Below are 18,900 nucleotides of genomic sequence, written 5' to 3'. Positions count from 1 at the left end.
TCTAGACAAGTCGGAAAAGCAGGCTAGCATATGTTTATGTAACATAGCACTTCTCCCCAGGGTCTACCTTACCCCATAAATTGTTGCACTGGTGTGAAAAAATACAAGTCAGGTCTGAAGAAAAAAAAAAATCCTTCTCTTAAATCACAACCATATTTGTGAGAGGAAGACAGCGACATATTTAAAGTCGCAGCCAAGCCTGTTGCACTATTTTCTTTTGCTTTTTCCTCTCCTCTGTAATTTCTTACTGTTGCATGCTCTACCTTTGTATAATCCACCGTTCCCCTGCCCTGATGTCATCATTCCCTCGTAACAGATAATCACGTCCATAATCCCAGTTCCTGGGATACTTGTTAATCATTAGCATCAAATCACTATTCTGGACCGAGATGGAGAATTACTCTAATGGAAACAAAGCGCAAAAGCTATAGGAAGGAATGTTCCCAAACGGCGACACCCTGCCCACCAACTGAGAGCCACCCAGTCTGGCTGTAGCTGGAGTCATCCAAGACGGCATTCAACTCTGAGATATTTGGGGAACCATTTTTGGAACTTTGTGCATGTAGAATGTGCTGAAGGCAGGGGAAAAGAATCGATCTGATGGTGTGAAAAGAACCCACGATCCGTGGGAAGAGCTAGTATAGCTCTTGAGGACGGCTGATGATAGAAATAATACATACAGACAACGGGCTTAGTCTACCAACTGGATGCACCTACTTTGATGGTTGTCACTCATATGAAAAAGGCATCTCACGTCCTTAAGGCTGATGAGGCTGGGAGGAAACGCCTCCGTGGAGAGGGATGAGACAAGGGAGAGAAACATAGAGGGCACAGAGAACAGAGGACAGAGGACAGTGTGTACGGAGATTGAACGCAGACGCTGCATTCCCGTCTCAGCGCACTCACAAGCCACGAGAACTTCCGAACCGTGTGTAACAACTCTGTGTCCGTGAAATGTACAATTCCCCATGTTGCTGTGAATGCCCATAGTGAAGGCAAGGAATGTGCTATGCTGGCGACTGACGAGGCCCTATTACTATTGTAGTGGAAACTGGGAATTCTCCGATGATAATGGGATGATTGGGTTTTCAATTTCATAAGCATCTTTTTTAATATGATGGGTATTGGTTATCTTAATACTGTGGTCAAGAAGAGGCCAGGATGTGAAGTGAGATGGCATTTCTAATTATGGGTTAGGGGGTTAGGTACATGTGGAAAAGGGAGAATTAAAAATCTGCGTGCTTTTGAAAAGAGATGGGAACATGTCCGCACCTGGCTAACTTAGGGAAACTGATCAGGGCTGTGGGTGTCCGGGGGAATAGCAGCTAAATCAGGGACATCAGTGGAGTGCAGAGAAGATGGCTGCAGGAGAGAAAGAAAAAAAAAAAAAAGAAGAAGAATTTCCCACCTGGGGGTATAAAAGAGCCAGGGCCCAAAGAGAAGGTATTTAGATCCTTAGGATGTTAGAGGAAACCAGGAAGCCAGTGGATTTGAGAAGACCTGGGATGAATTCTCTGGGCTACCTGCTATCACTTTGCCTACCACAAAGGTTTATTATTACATGGATTTAAATAAGTCAAGCGGAGAAAGACAACTATCATATGATCTCCCTGATATGAGGAAGTGGTGATGCAACATGGGGGCTTAAGTGGGTAGAAGAAGAATCAATGAAACACGATAGAATTGGGAGGGAGACAAACCATAAGTGACTCTTAATCTCACAAAACAAACTGAGGGTTGCTGGGGGGAGGGAGGTTGGGAGAAGGGGGTGGGATTATGGACATTGGGGAGGGTATGTGTTTTGGTGAGTGCTGTGAAGTGTGTAAACCTGGTGATTCACAGACCTGTACCCCTGGGGATAAAAATATATGTTTATAAAAAATAAAAAATTAAAAAAAAATAAATAAAACAAGGAATGCCGGAAATCACACACAGCGCCTGCTGCACATGCTGTGTGCACAGTAAATGTCGGTTCCCTTCCTGTCCCCTCTCAGCGTTGCAAGGATTCTCTTCGAACGTGTTGAGAGAAACGGCTCTGTCTTCAGACGGGGCTGCAAAGATGAACTAAGAATGTAAATTGGACAGGACTAGACAATCCTGATCTATGTGTGAACACGAGTCCATCTGAATATAGAAGCATGAGACCTGTACCCGTAAGTTGCCTAATTTGCGTACGGCACCCTGACAGCCCGTGAACTAGAACAAAACAGCCTGTGCCCTCGCGACAATTCAGATGTTCCTCTGGAGGGAGCAGGGTGAAGTGGAGGGCACAGAGATCTGAATCTTAGGTGCTGGAAGGCAGCCTTGGAGGTGCGGATGACAGATTCTGCCAAAGTGTCCCCGCCGGCCACCGGGCACAGAAAGAGGTGGTTAAATGAGCTCAGCCTCCTGTTCTGCTGCTAGACATCATGACCCATTGGCTCTCCAGATGTTTGAAAGATGCACTTTTTGAGCCAAAATCAGCCCCTGTGTCTTCTCTGTGTCTCTGTTTTCTCATCTTTCAACTGGTTATAACAGGTTTTCCATGAAGAGCCAGTGACCTGAGGACAAGCACATCCTGATGAAGTTCATGGACGACATGATGGGGTCTGCCTTGCTTTTTATTCCTCTCACTCCTCCCATCCAGGTGGCCGGCAAATCCCATCTGCTCGACCTTTAAAGTTCGCCTGGCCTACACCAACATCTTCTCTCACCTGGGTACTGGGATAAACTTCCTAAATGGTTTACAACACAGCAGCCCTGGTCCTGCCCCGAAAACCCAAGTCAGATCCCAATACCTCCCTCTACAGTCCCTCCAGTGGCTCCTGATCTGACCAGAAATAAAAGCCACAAGGCTCTGTGGGGAGCATGACTGAAAGTGTTGGCTCTTGGTCCCCAGTGCTTGCTATATTTTTTTCTTTATATACTTCTTTCCGCCTATAGATTTCATGTCATTGTTTTGTCTTCTTCCACTAAAAAAAGGAGGCTGAGAAGTACATGACTTTTTGTCTATTTTATTCACTAATGAATCCACAGTGTCTAGAACAGTGCCTGACACTTTGAAGAACGTCAACAAATTACTGGTAAAGTGTTGACTGAAGGAATGTGTATGAAGTACTTAGAGAAGTTCTGGGGATATGGTGTTTAAGACACACAAGGTATTAATGGTGGCATTATTTCTCCCAGATCTTGGCTGCCTTTTTGAAGAACTTCTCTGTCCTGTTGATGCCACACAGTGTAGTGCCCTCCAAAATACCACTTGAACCAGGATGGGGGAGCTGGGCTGCTCTTTTCAGTCTGACTCCATCTCTCATAATTCTGTACTATCCTGCAGGGCTTTTAGGCAACCAAGACACACATACATATTTAATTAATTGTTTTGATTTAGGAAGAATTACTGTCACATTAGTACAGGATAGAACTGGAGTCCTAGGGTACAGTGTGGGGAATCAGACACCGAGGCTGTGTGGTGGTTGTGACAGAAAGTTACCACACACTACCTCACAAATCCTGTGGAGGAACCTTAAGTCCTGGGGGCTGCTCCGGGCCATGTTTCATTATGTGGATTACATTAAACACATCAGATTGAGGAAGGCTAAGATTTATACTGAGCCCGATATTATTTGTAGTAATATATTACTATAGGTAACTCTCAGTAATATATGTAATATATAATAGTATTTTGCTATGAAAGTTAACAGATGCATAAGTAAATTTTATCCAGGATGGCTGGCCAATTTTATACACACACACACACACACACACACACACAGAGATATTGGTAAATAAATGAATTTTTCATATATTTGCATGTTTGTATATATGCATGTATGTATGTACCTGGCTATACTCTTTTTTTTTTTTTTTAAAGATTTTATTTATTTGACAGACAGAGATCACAAGTAGGCAGAGAGGCAGGCAGAGAGAGAGGAGGAAGCAGGCTCCCTGCTGAGCAGAGAGCCCGATGCGGGGCTCGATCCCAGGACTCTGGGATCATGACCTGAGCCGAAGGCAGAGGCTTTAACCCACTGAGCCACCCAGGTGCCCCCTGGCTATATACTCTTTTTTAAAATAAAGATTTTACTTATTTCAGAGAAGAAGAGAGGGAGAGAGAGAACGAGCAGGAAGCGGGGCCAACGGGGAGGGACAAGCAGACTTGAACTGTGTGTGGAGCACAATGCGGGGCTTGATCCCAGGACCCTGAGATGGTGATCTAAACTGACATCAAGAGGCAGCTGCTTGACCCACTGAGCCGCTCAGGCACCCCTGTTTCTGGCTATACTCTTGATTGCAAGATAGAATTTTAAGCTTAGAAAAAATGTAAACCTAAGGGTAGTTCCTTCTTTCTGAAAATAGCTGGATTATAGTAGAACTAGTGACTCTCTACATGTAGTAAGAAGGTCCAACATTTAGTATTGCTACAAATATTTCTTGGGATCCATTGCTCCAGGCCCAGGAAACAGCAAATGTGGACTCTCTATCCCGGAGAATCTGAGTGGCATACTTGTTAAGCCCTGTCTTGGGAGTTGTTGAGAGGCTCATTTGCCCATATACACATATATCAAAATGCTTTGTAAGCACTAAGTACTACATAAATTTAAAGTATTTTCTTTGAATAAATTCAACTGACTTACATTTTGGACAAACCAGTCAAGCCTATGGGTAAATTAATCCATTCTTCATATTTTCAATGGAGCCCCAGCTATTTAAACATTATATTCAAAGCATCAGGAGTAATAAAATAACAAGAAAAAGAACCCCTGTTAGCACTTCCCACTGTATATGAAGTGAACAGAAACGTGATCGAGTACTGACATTCATTTCACTTCGAATTAAACACAGCATCACCGCAAGTCCCAAGAGATGATATTAAGTTTTGTGTTTGGGTAATACCAGGAATTCTACAGGCAAGGCTAGAATTATATTTGGTTGGCAAGAAGCCAATCAAACTTCACACTTGTTCTAGAAGTAGGTGGTCAAAAACTCTGTTCTTGTCATCAAAAGCTGTTGGCTTCAGTTGCTTAAACTATCTGAATCTCAATATCTCTCGGGTCCTTCATCTCGAAGACAAAGCATTAAGAAACAAGATAAAATGAGGTCTTGTGAAAATGACATTATGTTGAAATTAACCTGAGGGAAAAGCAGGTTCAATCAGACAGAGCCCGTCAAATGGACACAAAGAATAGAACCAATTTTTCCAAGTGGCATCTTCAGACATATACGGTCTTGGATTTTATTTCTTCAGGGAAAAAGGGCTCAAACCAAGGTAGAGAGGAGGTGCGTTCATAGCTTTCTCTCTGTTTTCCTCAAAATACATGCTGTAAATCTGCTAGAGTTCACAGTACATGTTTCAAAAGCGGCCTTCACTTTTGGTGGAAGGAAATACTTGTTCCTTGATATGTCTGGTTTTGCTGTAATAGTATATAATGCCTCTCTCTAATAAATTTAACCACAAAATTTTTTTCTTAAAGTGTGTCTGCATTCTGCTAATTTATAAAAAGCAGGATGCTGTCAGATAAAATTTCATGAAAATGATCTATAAACCAGACTGTCAAAAGTGAAAGGTACTCAGGCGGTACTTAGGGGCAACAAATCCATGGAAACCACTGGAAAGCTTTCCTGAGGCTGCAGGACAACAGTGTAGGAATGGAGCTCACATTTCCTTGGTTTGCAAGTTACTGTGAGGTCACAGGAAATCCTGAAATGTTTTCCACATTTTCTTTTATACATTTTATGTCAAATTTCCTACAATTGAAATCATAAACCTTCCTACTGCTGGAATCTCTTCTGAAGGAAAGGAGATCTTGTGACACTCCCCCATGAACACCTAATAACTCAATTCCTACCCGTGTAATAAGAAACTGACAGACAGGATTGAAAATGGACTGTGATAAGGCCGCACCGTCAGATGCCCTAACTCATTCAAAATGAAAACCAAACTGGTATCATTTAGGAAGACTCTCAGAAAGTACATTTAATCCAGTGACAGTAGACTTTTCTTTAGAATAAGAGATAACGGAAGAAATGATAGACTGTCCCAAAGACGTAAGCTTGCCATTTCCCCAGATTGCTTCTCCAAAATGTATCTGTGGATTTACGGTCTAATTTTAAAATGGCATCTTCTGGGTAGAGATTCTTAACATGATTCAAGCCCCCGACGACCACAGTTTATGGTTCTAGCTATGCTTATGAAAGGATAAGTCAGATTTAAGTAAAATGTCCAAGTGTAAAATAGTCCCTCAAGATTTATCACTTGCAACCGTGGAGTTTAAGAATAGCTTTTAAATGGTCAAATACTATTTTGACATAAATCCAAGCTGAACAATTAGGGCTCACTAATGAATACCAATTTTCCAGATTTGTCTGTCATGAGTGATGGGGACACCTTACCTCTCCTGACATATCGGGGGCCATCGGAACGGCAGGCCACAGAGACGAGTAGATGCCAAAAAACACCACCCAGAGTGCGATGCTGCCCCAAATCGCTATGTGGCTGAACTGCGAAGGAAGGGAAAGTGAGACACGAGACTTCCAGGGAGACTGAGTGTACACACACACACACACACACAGCTTTTGCAAATGCCCTTATTACTTTTTTACTACACCATAAAGTATTCTTTCTAGGAATTTCTGAATAATGATGTGTGTGTGTTTTAACAGGATGTTTCATCGGTGCTAATGTTAGTGTCTTCCCCAACAGCTAAGATGTTTGCGGGGCTGGCATTTCCAACTCTTCCCTCTCAACCTTCTTTGGGGGCCTCTCTCCTCTGATTCTCCTCTTTTTTTTTTTTTTTCAATCTGCTACTATCTTTAACCTCCTTTATTTTTGCTTTGCACACTCTCACCTAAAGTGGCTAGACACCACCTGTGAGAACGCTACCTGGATGTCAGGACTGTCCGATCCACGTCTCGTGGGCCCGTCTTTTCCCTGCGCATCAAACCTTCATTTCCTTTTGTTTCCTGGATCTCTCTACCTGGATGTGAATCTACTTCAGAACTAATGTTCTAAAATGGAACTTGTTTTTATCCTGACTGGATATTTAGAAATGTCCGAGGACAAATCTTTCGCTCATGTTCCCAGTTTTCGAAATCATTTTCCAATGGGTTTTCTATGGAATGTGTCTTGTGACATGCTCTACTAAGTAAGGTTCTTAGTCAAGTTTTGGAAGCCTCTCTCCTTCCTGGGATAGTCACAATAATATAGTAAAGGTTCTGAAAATCTTGTGGTCCATAAACTCATGTGAGGTTTTTTTTCACTTGCTGTTTCCAAACTAGACACACTAGAATTCCTGGTTCCTCTCCCTCCACCCAAGACCCCTCCCAATGAACAATCCACGGAAGAAGGGTACAGGGACACATAAAGGAAGAATGAAGAACGACAATGTCCGTGATAACACGTAAGTAAGTGAGACACGCCTCGGTTGTGGTTGGAGATGCTCTTACCCATGTCCAATATGATGTCTCCAATCCAGCTTTCAGACACACAGTTATCACCACAAACTACAACAGAATGGAAAATGTTATGTTATTTCATAAATGTGTTAATTCAAATGGCTAAAAGGGAGGTTTATAAAGACTAGGCGTCATACAGTGAATGAGACTATGGGACTGGCCGATGACTCAGCTTGCTTTGTATGTCTATCTTGCAATGACACAGGTGCAGGGTGCCTGCCCACGATGGCCGTGACCGGTCAGAAGGGCCCAGAACAGCATCCTACCACCGTCCTCTTTCCCTGCACACCTTCCCAGTCCATCCACGAGGCTTCTGTAGATTCATTTCTGAATGAGGAGTATATGTCTGCAGTAACTTGGATTTTCAAGCTTGCTTCGATTGTATATCATCTGTAATACTTAAAGCTCCTACTTTCCAAATTTTAAGGATAAATCCTAAAAGTAGTATAGCTGGATATTTAGAAACCTAAACACTTACTCTGTAACTTGACTTACTTACAACCCTACAGATCAGGACATAAAAGCCTGTTAATACCCTCCAAGATGTACACACCCATTACCATCGCTAACCCTGCTGCTAATTCTGAAGTATGGGCACTAGGTTTAATGAATGGTCCTGGGTTTTCCAGAGGGTAGGGCCACGGTTAACTGGACTTGCCCTGGAGTCAGACTGTTCGCGGTCAAGGCTCCACCATTTATCAGGTGTTTTGGTTAAGGTACAGGGTGATTGACATCTGTGTCTCAGCTTCTTCATCTGTAATATGGGACTGGTAATGATCTCCTGCCTCAGAGGGCAGGGAGTATAAAACACAAGAGCAGTGCATAGCACTGTAATCTGTTAGTAGCTATTTACAATTAAAAATAAAATTTCAAATACTGTTAGTAGTCAACGGAATTCTGGCCACTTCCGGTAGTTGGCAGTGGTGGGAGTGAGAAGCGGGCCTAGCACGGCTGGGCGAGAGGCGCTTGCGGGCCTTGTTCTAGTTCAGGTTTGCAAAGAGCGTTAGGGCCTTCCCCCATGGGGTCAGAGAGTGAGGCTCAGGGGAGGCTTTCTCAGCAAGATCTCTAAAGGCAATTTAGGATTAATTCTGTAGAAGTTAAACTTTTGTGAGAATGCAAGTACGCATTAACACTCTAAAAAGAAGTTCAAAACTAAGAGATACAGTGCGACATACAATTAATAAACTTAATTTGACATAAAATTAATACTCCTGAGACCAGAGTATTTTAACGTGTCCTAAGAGACGTCGTTGCTCTATACTTGGATTAATTTCTAAACTGACTCTATCGAATACTTATTTCTGTTTTACACTCACGTTGCGGGAGACCCAGTCACCAGCCCTCCAAACATACTTTTCTTTTCTGTTACTACTTCCGTGGGTGGAGTCAACAGAAAGGAGAAGCCCTAGAAAATAACTTGATCCCTCTGTTATTTAATGGCCTCAATGTCCCATCATTCAGTTATTTAAATGCCATATTATGGTTTTTCTCTCAACTAAGTCAGCCATGCTGACAGCCGCTTATTATCCCCGCCTTCACTTGGGGGGCACGGAGAGGGACACGGAATCAGAGGAAGGAACCCTGGCCTGAGGATTCAGTGTTGAAGGTTGTAGTAAACTTATCAGACACCAACTATGTGACCTCAGGCCTTAGCATCCAAGTAGTGCCTTTTTTTTAAGGGAAAAGTGGTCTTAAGACATTTTTTGGCCCTTTATGGCAGGAACGGGCTTGCACTCAGGTGTGTGTCCTCTGTAAGTGTTTGGATAATGACATAACACAGTGGGTGCCATGCCTTGTGTGGCTGGAATGTCCCCAAAGAGTAATTCCTCTCCCATTTTAGTTATTGTGAGACTCTAGAATCATTACTGGTTAAATACCCAAGAACAGTATGATAATATTTGCCATAAATTCAGGAAAGCAAAAAAAAAAAAAAAAAAAAAAAAAGTATTAACAAGGGCAGTAAAATAAAATGAAGAAAAAGAGACAAGGAAGAGGAAAAGGGGAAATGGGGGTGTGCTAAGAGGAAGGAGGGAATGGCAACAAGTCCTATCAAGTCAGTGAGCCTAAGTGACATATTAATAACCTCATATAATCTCTTAATAGTCAAAACATTTTATTTCATTTTTAAAGGGAAGTGCAAACAACACTATGTTCAGAAATGCACATGGTTAAATTTGACAATAAAATTAGCACATATGAAAGGATTGATTTTATATACAAGCTAGGCAAATGCTCTGTACTCACCGTGTAAACAAAGTTTCCCAACAGCAGATAATCAGAGGTCTTCCCATTTCCAAATACATTACCTGCATGACAAGAAGAGAGGCTCATTAGAAATGGAAACCAAAGAGATCCTTTCAGAATTCTTTCAAAGATAAATCAATTTATAATTGTTGAACAAAAGAAGGAGAACCAAAAAAAAAAAAAAGGAAGGAGAACCAAGTGTCACACCATGGAATCAAACGAGGCTAATTAAAGAAAAAAATTATAAGAAGTCTCACAAAGTTGCTATAAATGTGGGTCACAAATTAAAAACAATTTCTAATGACCAACATGAAGGAGGAAACCTGACTTGTTAACCAATTCTTAGGATCCATGAGGTGGAAAAAAAAATAAACAAAACTTATTGTTCAAGGAAAGCCAAATTCTACGGGTATTTGAGAAAAGGAAACATCCTGAACCTTAATAAAGAACTTTGCTAACAATATAGATGAGGGTCTCTGGGAGACTTCTTACTTTCTCTCAATGAAGTTGTTGGCATCAGACCAAAAGGGATTCATAAATGCAAATCACGGAAGACTGAAGAGAACTGATATGGTTCCAGGCATATGGCTCATAGAAGGTTTGGCTGAATTAAGGCACACATTTTGAAGTATTTTGTTATCCAGCAATGACTAAGAACTGTGGGTTTACATGAAGGGTGTGGTAGTCAACAAAGAATCATGATGACTGATAAAAAGATAAAAAATTAAAAATAACTGAATAATGAAATCTTTGGTACCACGGAAACATTTAAAACCCATGGTGTATGCAGTACAATATCTTACGCAAATATTCAACAATTCAACAATGTTTATTCAAAATCTCATATGTAAGGACAAACTATGTTAGAATAAAGTATGGGACGAGACAGGCAGAGGGGTACCGGTATGAAGAGAAGGAATAGTCTGTTGAGTTTGGGAGACACAGACCAGGCTTGGTTCTGTGACTAGTTGTATCATGTTGGTTTATAACTAACCTCCAAGGGAACTCAGTTTCTTCACTTAAAAGATGGAGTGAAACTACCTATGCCTGGAGGGGTTTTGATATTAAAATGAGATTTCCTATGGAAGACGCCAAGCACAGTGTTCCAGTGCTGGGTGCACACGTGGCAGACACTCCAGGATGTGTCCCTACCCTACTCTAGAGTTTTTGGGTTGAAGTAGGGCTGGTAAGCAGTAATCTAGGAGACTCCTCTGTAGTGGTGGTATTCCCTGATTAAGGATACAGGATTTGATGTGCTATGTCTTTTTTTTTTTTTTTTAAGATTTTATTTATTTGAGAGACTGAGTGAGAAGGGGGCGAGGGGCAGAGGGGGAAGGAGAGGAAGAAGGAAAGAATCCCAAGCAGAGTCAGTACAGAGCCCGACATGGGATTTGATCCCATGACCCTGAGATCATGACCTGAGCTGAAACCAAGAGTCAGATACTCAACGGACTGAGTCTCAGGTGCGCCTTGAGGTACTGTGTCTTCTGAACACACTGTTTACAAACTCGTATCTGCCATGAATCTGCAAACTTCTATACAACCAAACTAACATACTCAGAAATCTACATACTCAGAAATCTAACATATTCAGAAATCAAGATGTCTCATGATCACGTCCTGACTTCCATGCTTTTATGCTGGTCCTTTAATCAGTATATATAGGTTATCAAAAATAATCACATTCAGGTCCAGGGAAGCCTTCTGGTCATGACTGGTTTACCATGAAGAAGTCGAAGATTCATTTCAAGGTCACGTAGAGAAAGAAATAAAAGAGCCTACTGTAGGGATTGTCCGAGTCAGCATTTGGATGACTGAGGTAAACCATTCATTCTCATACTTTCTGGTCTCTAGACTCCTTTACACTTAGGAAATTATTGATGATCTCCAAAAACTTTTGTTTATGTTATATCTATCGATATTTACCAAGTTATAAATTAAGGCAGAATATTAAAAAAATATATACTGACTTATCTAAAGATAATAGTAAAAAAACTCCATCCATAGAATATAAAAACGGATTTTATAAGTAGTATTTGCCCCCAACAAAAAAGGTTAGTGAGGAAATTGGCCTTGTTTTCTATTTTTATAATCTCTTTAATGTCTTGCTCAAGAGAAGGAAGCTGGATTCTCATATGCTGGTTGAAATATATAAGGGAAATTCAACTTCACAGAGAGACGGAGTTTTAACAGAGGAGTGTTTTAATGATCTTTTCTCCTGAGTGTGGCTACTCTTTGAAATTACATCAAAAGTCGACAAGTAGTTTCTTAGAGGTCCGTTTCAGTGTGGAGCCTGAAACTGTACCGTGAAGTTACAGTATTCTATTACACTGAAACCAATGGCTCCCCTTGATGCTTTGGTTGGGCCTTCAACTCATGCAGGATTCTTTCTTTTTTTCTTTCCTTTTTTTTTTTTTTTTTTTAAGATTTTATTTAGTTATTTCTTTGTCAGAGAGAGGGAAAGAGCACAAGCAGGCAGAGTGATAGGCAGAGGCAGAGATAGAAGCAGGCTCCTCACCGAGGAGCGGAACTCGATGCCAGGATCCTGGGATCATGACCTAAGCCTAAGGTAGTGAGTGGCTTAACCAACTGAGCCAACCTGACAACCCTTAGGCAGGATTCTGTAACCACATGAGAGCAGCTGGTGCAGGTCACAGCTCAAACGGTCCACAGGGCATCCTGCCTGGTGGACCTCACCGGTGTTCAGAAGGGCTTTCTGCTCACTTCCCCTTGTGTCACACAGAATATTCATGAGATACGCATCAGGTTTCAAGATGGAACAGAAGTCTTAGTTTGACAGCTTCTTCGAGGGCATTCTTATGTGACACTGACTTTTGTTGTTGCTTCTTTAATTTGGTGCATGGCAGGGAGGACTATCATGTCCATGAAGGATTGGAACCACTATTTATGCCAAGGCACCAGCAATTTTACCCACTCTTGTTTTTGTATCAGCCGCAAGACAAAAAAGTAATGTCTGGATAGTACTATGCAAATTTTGAAATTTTGACCTCAGGTACTCCAAGAAGGTCATCATGGATATTTCTGAAGGTGTCTACAGGCCATACTTTGGGAACCACTGAAGCGAGTGAATTAATGCATGTTTAGCTGCACTTTATAGACTCAAACATTTCTTGTGTACCCCATCCTTTCAAAAGCCAAAAAAAAAAAAAAATGCAAAACCTCTACTTATTTGAAAATTAAAAACAAGGCAAAGAAAACCCAACAAACCCCTCAACAGTAGAATGTTAAAATGTAATTTACCCACATATCATTCATGTCTTAAGAAGAGAGACCATGTGTGCTCTGGACTGGGCTGGATTTGGGTTCTACAGGCGGCACATTTCATGAACTGCCCCCGCTGAAGGTAGTGAGCTTGGGCAGTTTCCCAGACAAAAGCAAAGAGAGCCCCAGGATCTGCTCTCCAGGAGCTGGAGTCACTTGGGATTTCCTTTCAAACCGTGTCACTGTGAAGGCGTTTTACGCGCTATTTGGCTGGAGAGACTTTTGATATTGAATTTCCTTTTTCCAGTTTAGAATGTTGAAACAGCAAGCAATGGACAGGCCTCATCTTTCATACCTATATTGATTTTTGCAACCTGAAAAGAAGCCTTACCTAGAGAAATTGTCTAAGGTCCCATATGATACCCTAGAGTTCAATATCCCATGGCTTCGAAGAGCGGAAACCATCTAAATGTCCCTCAATAGAGGAATGGATAATGAAAATGTGGAAAATCCACACGAGGGAATATCACTCATCCGTAAGAAGGAGTGAGATACTGATTCATGCTGCAGCAACATGGATGACGCAAGGCCCCATATGACATGATTCCATTCTTAAGAAATGTCCAGAATAGGCAAATTCACAGACAACAATTACTGGTTTCCAGGGACTTGGGGTGAGGAGCGATGGGGAGTAACTGCTAATGGGCGTGGGGCTTCTTTATGGAGTGATAGAAATGCTCTGGCATTGGATCGCGGTGAATTGGTACAATTCTCTGAATATACTAAAATCCCACTGAATTATATAATTTTAAAAGGGTAAATTTAATGGCATGTGAATTATAGTTAAAAAAAAAAAAAATCCATTGTGGTTCTCTGGCCTATTGAAGTCAACAGGCTGTGTTTTAATTGGATTTTTCTTACTATTCATTTCCATGGCTTAGAACATGAGAAGTATTTAGTGTACCAGGAGAGAAATTATTAAAGAAATGAGATGAAAATCTCTGATTTGGACACGAAGGGCCCTCCCTCCCTGTAACTCTCACCCCACGCAGGCCCCGTGCCCCCATTAACTCAGGGGCGGGTTCCCAAGCGCTGATGACTAGCTAGGCTCTGTTCTAAGTCCTGCAAATACAACGCTGAACTACACAGTTCTCTGCTCTTCAGGAGCTTTGATACTGACGGGGAGAGAATAAAAACTGAACAAATGCCTCACACCCTGACAGGTAAAGATAGCCTCAAGAAGATGAAGGGTAATGAGGGGAAGACATGGGAGTAGAGAAGGTGGCTCTCTGGGAGCACAGGCCTCAGGGGGTGAGGGGGAGATCCGGTGGGACTCCCTGGAGGAGGAGGAGGAAGGAAGAAGTGTAGGCAAGTGGCAGGCTGGAGGACGGAGGGGACAGGGGCTGGGGGCTGGAGTGGATGGGACATGGCAACACAGGTGGCGGGATCAACCACGGTGAGGGCTGTGCATTTCGTTCTAAACTTGACAGGGAGAGGCACCCGGTCTGATTTACATTTTGCAAAGACCACCTTGTGGAATAGACTGTAGGTCGGCAAGAAGGGACAGACAGCACACTCCTCTGGGGGCCATCGTTAACTCACAGCCAGGGGAGGTAAGGGCCAGGACTTCTAAAGGACACATAGATCCTCCGGCAGGGCATGTGCCCTGTGTTTAATTCCTGTAGTTTGGGAGCAGAGGCACAGAGCAGCCGGCTGCCTTCCTCAGGATTTCAGGGGAAGGTCGGCTCAGGGGACCCAGCATCCCAGCAAATCTCTTTTGTCGAGTGGCTACTAGATCATTTTTATGGGCATAGGAAATTCACCGTGCTCCCCTCTCTCAAGACTAACAGAGTAAAATCCACTCCCTCAAAACAAGCAGAGGGAAAGCTTGCACTCCAAGATGAACCTAAAAACATATTAAAAAACCTCCTTTCAAAATACCGGCTCACGCGTACTTGAAAACATGAGCATTTCTGATCAGGTTCAGTATAAAGAGTTTGGTGCAAGCCTTATACGTGTGTTAAATGGACCACATAAAATATTAGCACTATTGTCTTCAAACTATACATCAGCGGAAGGGGGAAAAGGAGTCCTAAAATTTAACTCTCTGCAAGTTTGGAAAACATGAGAAGTGGGAAGAAAGGCTTTGCATATATTAAATCACTTTGCTCTCAAAGGAATAATAAAAATCTTTAGAGTGTGTACAGCTTTTGGATGCATGTATTTTAGGTTAAGGAAAACAGCACAAAATGAAACTGCTATAATTTTTAACCTATATTGACAATGAGTTATTTTTCTAAAAATGTAAAAAGTCATCTCTTAGCATTCATATCCTTTCTACTTACCATACTGAAGGGCTTTTAGTGGAAACCAAAACAGAATAACTGAGTGGAAGAGGCCATTTAAACAATGAACCCAGAAAACCTGAGGGAAAACAAAAATCCATGAGAACCATTTGCGATAAACTAGCTCGGTGAACTCTGACCTTTCTTTTTATCTGTGAGCTAGATTCACAAAACGTGTTTCTGTCGGGCCACCACTGTGAATTAATAGAACTGACAGACACTTTCTGCCTCTTAGACCTTCATGGGTCATTTATTTATTTTTATGTTTCTCAAAATGTTTTTTCAGCTTCACTGAATTTTTTTTTTTTTTTTGCTTTTTAAAGACCAAGTATTAAAAGTTTAAATTTCTGCCTGAAAAAGAAAGTAACAGTTAAAAGAAATGTAGGTAGGTCCTGCAATTCTTTAGGTGGGACTATTTTCATAATTCTCAAAGAACAGACTTTTGAAAAGACTAATTTAGTGAAACCCCTACTTTTTTTTCCCATGTGCAGTAAAAGTGTACACTTTTCAATGGTAAGAATCTAATACCTTTCTCTCTCTCTCTCCCCACCTCTCTCCACACACACGTACTACATACCAAAAATAACAGGTATACCATAAGGCATATAATTTCTTAAAGCAGCGTTGCTATCACTGAATGAATTTACAAAAGGCTTCCACAATTTTTAACATCCGTCAACATGGAACTTCCTACAATTATAACATCACTGAATAGTTATTCCGTTTCTGTATCTATTGTATTTTAAGAGCAAGGGCGCCTGTATTGCTGGTCTTTTCTTTGTAGCAGGGATGTGAAAGATTAAGTTATCGAAAACCTGTTTAGGATTTGAAGAGCTGTGGCTTTGTCATTTAAAAGTGCTTCTCGCAAGCAAAACTTCCGCTAAATAAAATTGGCATGTATTAATAGTTTGAAGCTGTTCCAACAACAGAAATTAAGTTGCCTGCCTCCCAAAATTTTCCACCGTGATCTCAATCTCCTTTGTTAGTTGGCCGCGCCACACTGGATTGTATGATCTAATTTACGCTCCAATACGTTACACATTTGAACTTGTGTTACTCATTAACCTTTGTCTCTTCTCCTCACTATGTCATTACCACAAGTTTTTATTTGACAGAAAGCACAGGTGGGTGCAAGAAAAATTAGTTCTACTTTTCCATTTTCTTGACCGATACTTATTGTCACATGCTAATCCTTTAACCCCTGTCATGACCTCAGAACCTCCGACCCTTTTTACCATAACAAACGTAATCATCATCATTCAAGGCAACAATACTTCTACACTGGGGACCCACGGCAACTGCTGTGTAGACAACTATGCATTTTGTCGCCATTTGTCCCTGAATTTTAAAACACTTAGAAGGGATTTAATCGAAGATTTCTCACTGAAATCATTAGAAAATCCACATGCGCTATGAAAAAATGGTTGGCAACTTATGTATAAATATTCAAAGGATAGAGAAGTTGCATAATCCTTTTGGGCTGATCTGATGACTTTTCAAAACACATGGGCTCCGTAGATAATGAAATACTTTGTAAACAATAAAAGAACAGCAAAGGACGCGAGGAATGCTGCTTACACATCAAAACAACAGGCTGCCTTTTCCTTGGCCCCAAGACTGTCCAAGCTGCCATGTGCAAAGGGTATGAAAAGACGTGACTTTCCAGGAATGGCTCTGGATGATCCTGCGGCGATCACTTTATGTTTCTAAGCAAGACTTCCACGGCCAAGTCTGTGGCTGGGAAGTTAATTCTTGAGAGAGCATTGTGGAACCTGAGCTATGGTAGACTGGATACTTGTGGCTTTGAGACAACTGTCCAGGTCAGTGAGAATTACTGTGAGGATGCCAGTAGGCCTGGAACTTTCTCAGCTCTCAAATCACCTTTTCAGGAAAACAAGAGCTCACAGTCCATTGTATCTGTCTGGACTGTGTCTCATGATCCCTTGAAAATACCAACCACAGATAACAAAAAACATTACAGCAAAGTGGTGCAATTTAATACAAACTAGACATCATAAATAAGTGTCAGAACATCCCCAAATAAAACCTTAAAAAATAAAAGACAAAGATGCACAGATATTGCATATTGTAACTACTAATTGTTTTAAGAGACCATTAAAAATAGTTTTCAGAATGAATGGTCTGAGATATTTCTCAGTTTTTTTTTTTTTTAAATTTTTTGTTTTTAATTAACCAAGTTCAGTTATTTAAAACAATGCCAACAAGTTGCGGCTGCACCCCTGGGCATGCATGCCTGGTGAGGTCAGGAAGACACCATCTCAGAAGACGAATAACATGGAGGCTATCAACCAGGTGCTGTCATTTACAGCTTTGAGGAGCTGAAGCACCTGTCTGCTTTATTATCTTGGTACACTGAGAAAAAACATCAGCTGAGAGCTTTGAAAATTAATACACATTAAAAATATCCTACATTAACTGTCCTAAATTTGAAGCACTGATTACATCTGATGATTAGAAACACGTTAATAAACATGTGCTCTATTAGATGGGAAAAGTTCGGGGAAGGTGTACTCTGTTGCTTTTATTATAGTTTCAAAATGTCATTTGTTTTGACTGTGATAAAATTAACCATTTTTCTCCGTCTGAACAGAAACCTGAATTACTAAAAAGTGCCCGTGGAAAGACTTCAGAATCTAAACTTGGACGAAAATTAGATGTTTTTGTTGTTGGTGAATAAATACCAGGAGCCCCAAGGCATGACAAACAGTCCACAGTGTGTTACGTAGGATACATACTCAGAATGTGCTTTTAGATAAAATGTTAGATATTTTATCTTGTATTTAAAATCTGATGGGTTGGAAATACTGAGTGTTATGATTAAACGAGTTACGGACCAGAGAGTATAATGCAATCTAATATTCTAATGAGGTCAAAATGATTTCACAAAACAGAAAATTAATAAAGGAGACGCCCTCCCACCCCACTCCACACCCACTGCTTTATACATGTAAAGACGGGGCTTGTCAGTCCCGCAAGACTGACTCCCGCGAGGAGTGAGCCTTTCCCCACAACACTGCAAAGATAGAAAGTCCGAGGGCCAAAAGGACACTCATATCTGTCTTTCGGCCTCAATTTACTGCTGACTCGCAAACCCTAGTGAACTGTGATTATGCATTAATTTTATAAGAAAACAAACAAATAAAAACCCGTCTGAGTCCCCCTTGGACGGAACCTTCGGCCAGTACGACTTGCCACGGTCAGAGAGCCCTGGAGTATGTTTCCTTGGCTTTGGAAGACCAGATGCCCCATGGAATTAAAACAGTGAAGCGAGTCCCACTGCCCGCCACAGATGTGCTGGGCCAGCGTATCTTACCTTGGTGTTGAAGTCCAGGGCATTCTGAGACGTTTTGTATAATTCAGGATACTTCAACATATTCTCTTTTCTGCATGATCTCTCAAATATTCCGAGAGTTAAGGGAGGCATTGCTGTAAACATCTGAAGGGCACACAATGGTCATTATTCCAAAGCAGCCTAATGCAGGCAGAACCTTTATCTCCAAGTGTTTAATAAAGCAGGAAGAATCAAATGCCTGAAACTCACCACATTATAAAGACCGATACACCATCTCTCGAAGAGGATCTGTCCAGAAAAGCCATTAACAAAGGCAAACCAGATCTAGGAAGAAAACAACCCCAA

The 18,900-nt window shown here is 41.4% G+C and overlaps 1 protein-coding gene across 4 annotated transcripts in view; it reads right to left on the bottom strand.

The window, feature by feature from the left end:
• The window catches only part of ATP8A1 (ATPase phospholipid transporting 8A1), a 241,269-nt gene that overhangs the window by 28,185 nt on the left and 194,184 nt on the right, over positions 1 to 18,900 (bottom strand). For all 4 annotated transcript variants that reach the window (XM_059162405.1, XM_059162398.1, XM_059162414.1 and 1 more), the window contains 6 exons: positions 18,805 to 18,879; positions 18,577 to 18,699; positions 15,243 to 15,321; positions 9,676 to 9,737; positions 7,423 to 7,479; positions 6,370 to 6,477 (listed from right to left, as the gene is read on the bottom strand). In XM_059162405.1, coding sequence (XP_059018388.1) covers positions 6,370 to 6,477; positions 7,423 to 7,479; positions 9,676 to 9,737; positions 15,243 to 15,321; positions 18,577 to 18,699; positions 18,805 to 18,879 — 504 coding nt within the window. The remainder of the gene's footprint in view (positions 1 to 6,369; positions 6,478 to 7,422; positions 7,480 to 9,675; positions 9,738 to 15,242; positions 15,322 to 18,576; positions 18,700 to 18,804; positions 18,880 to 18,900) is intronic.

This window comes from Mustela lutreola, chromosome 1, assembly GCF_030435805.1.
Source record: "Mustela lutreola isolate mMusLut2 chromosome 1, mMusLut2.pri, whole genome shotgun sequence".
Classification (NCBI taxonomy): domain Eukaryota; kingdom Metazoa; phylum Chordata; class Mammalia; order Carnivora; family Mustelidae; genus Mustela; species Mustela lutreola.
This window is presented reverse-complemented; position numbering and strand designations above follow the sequence as displayed.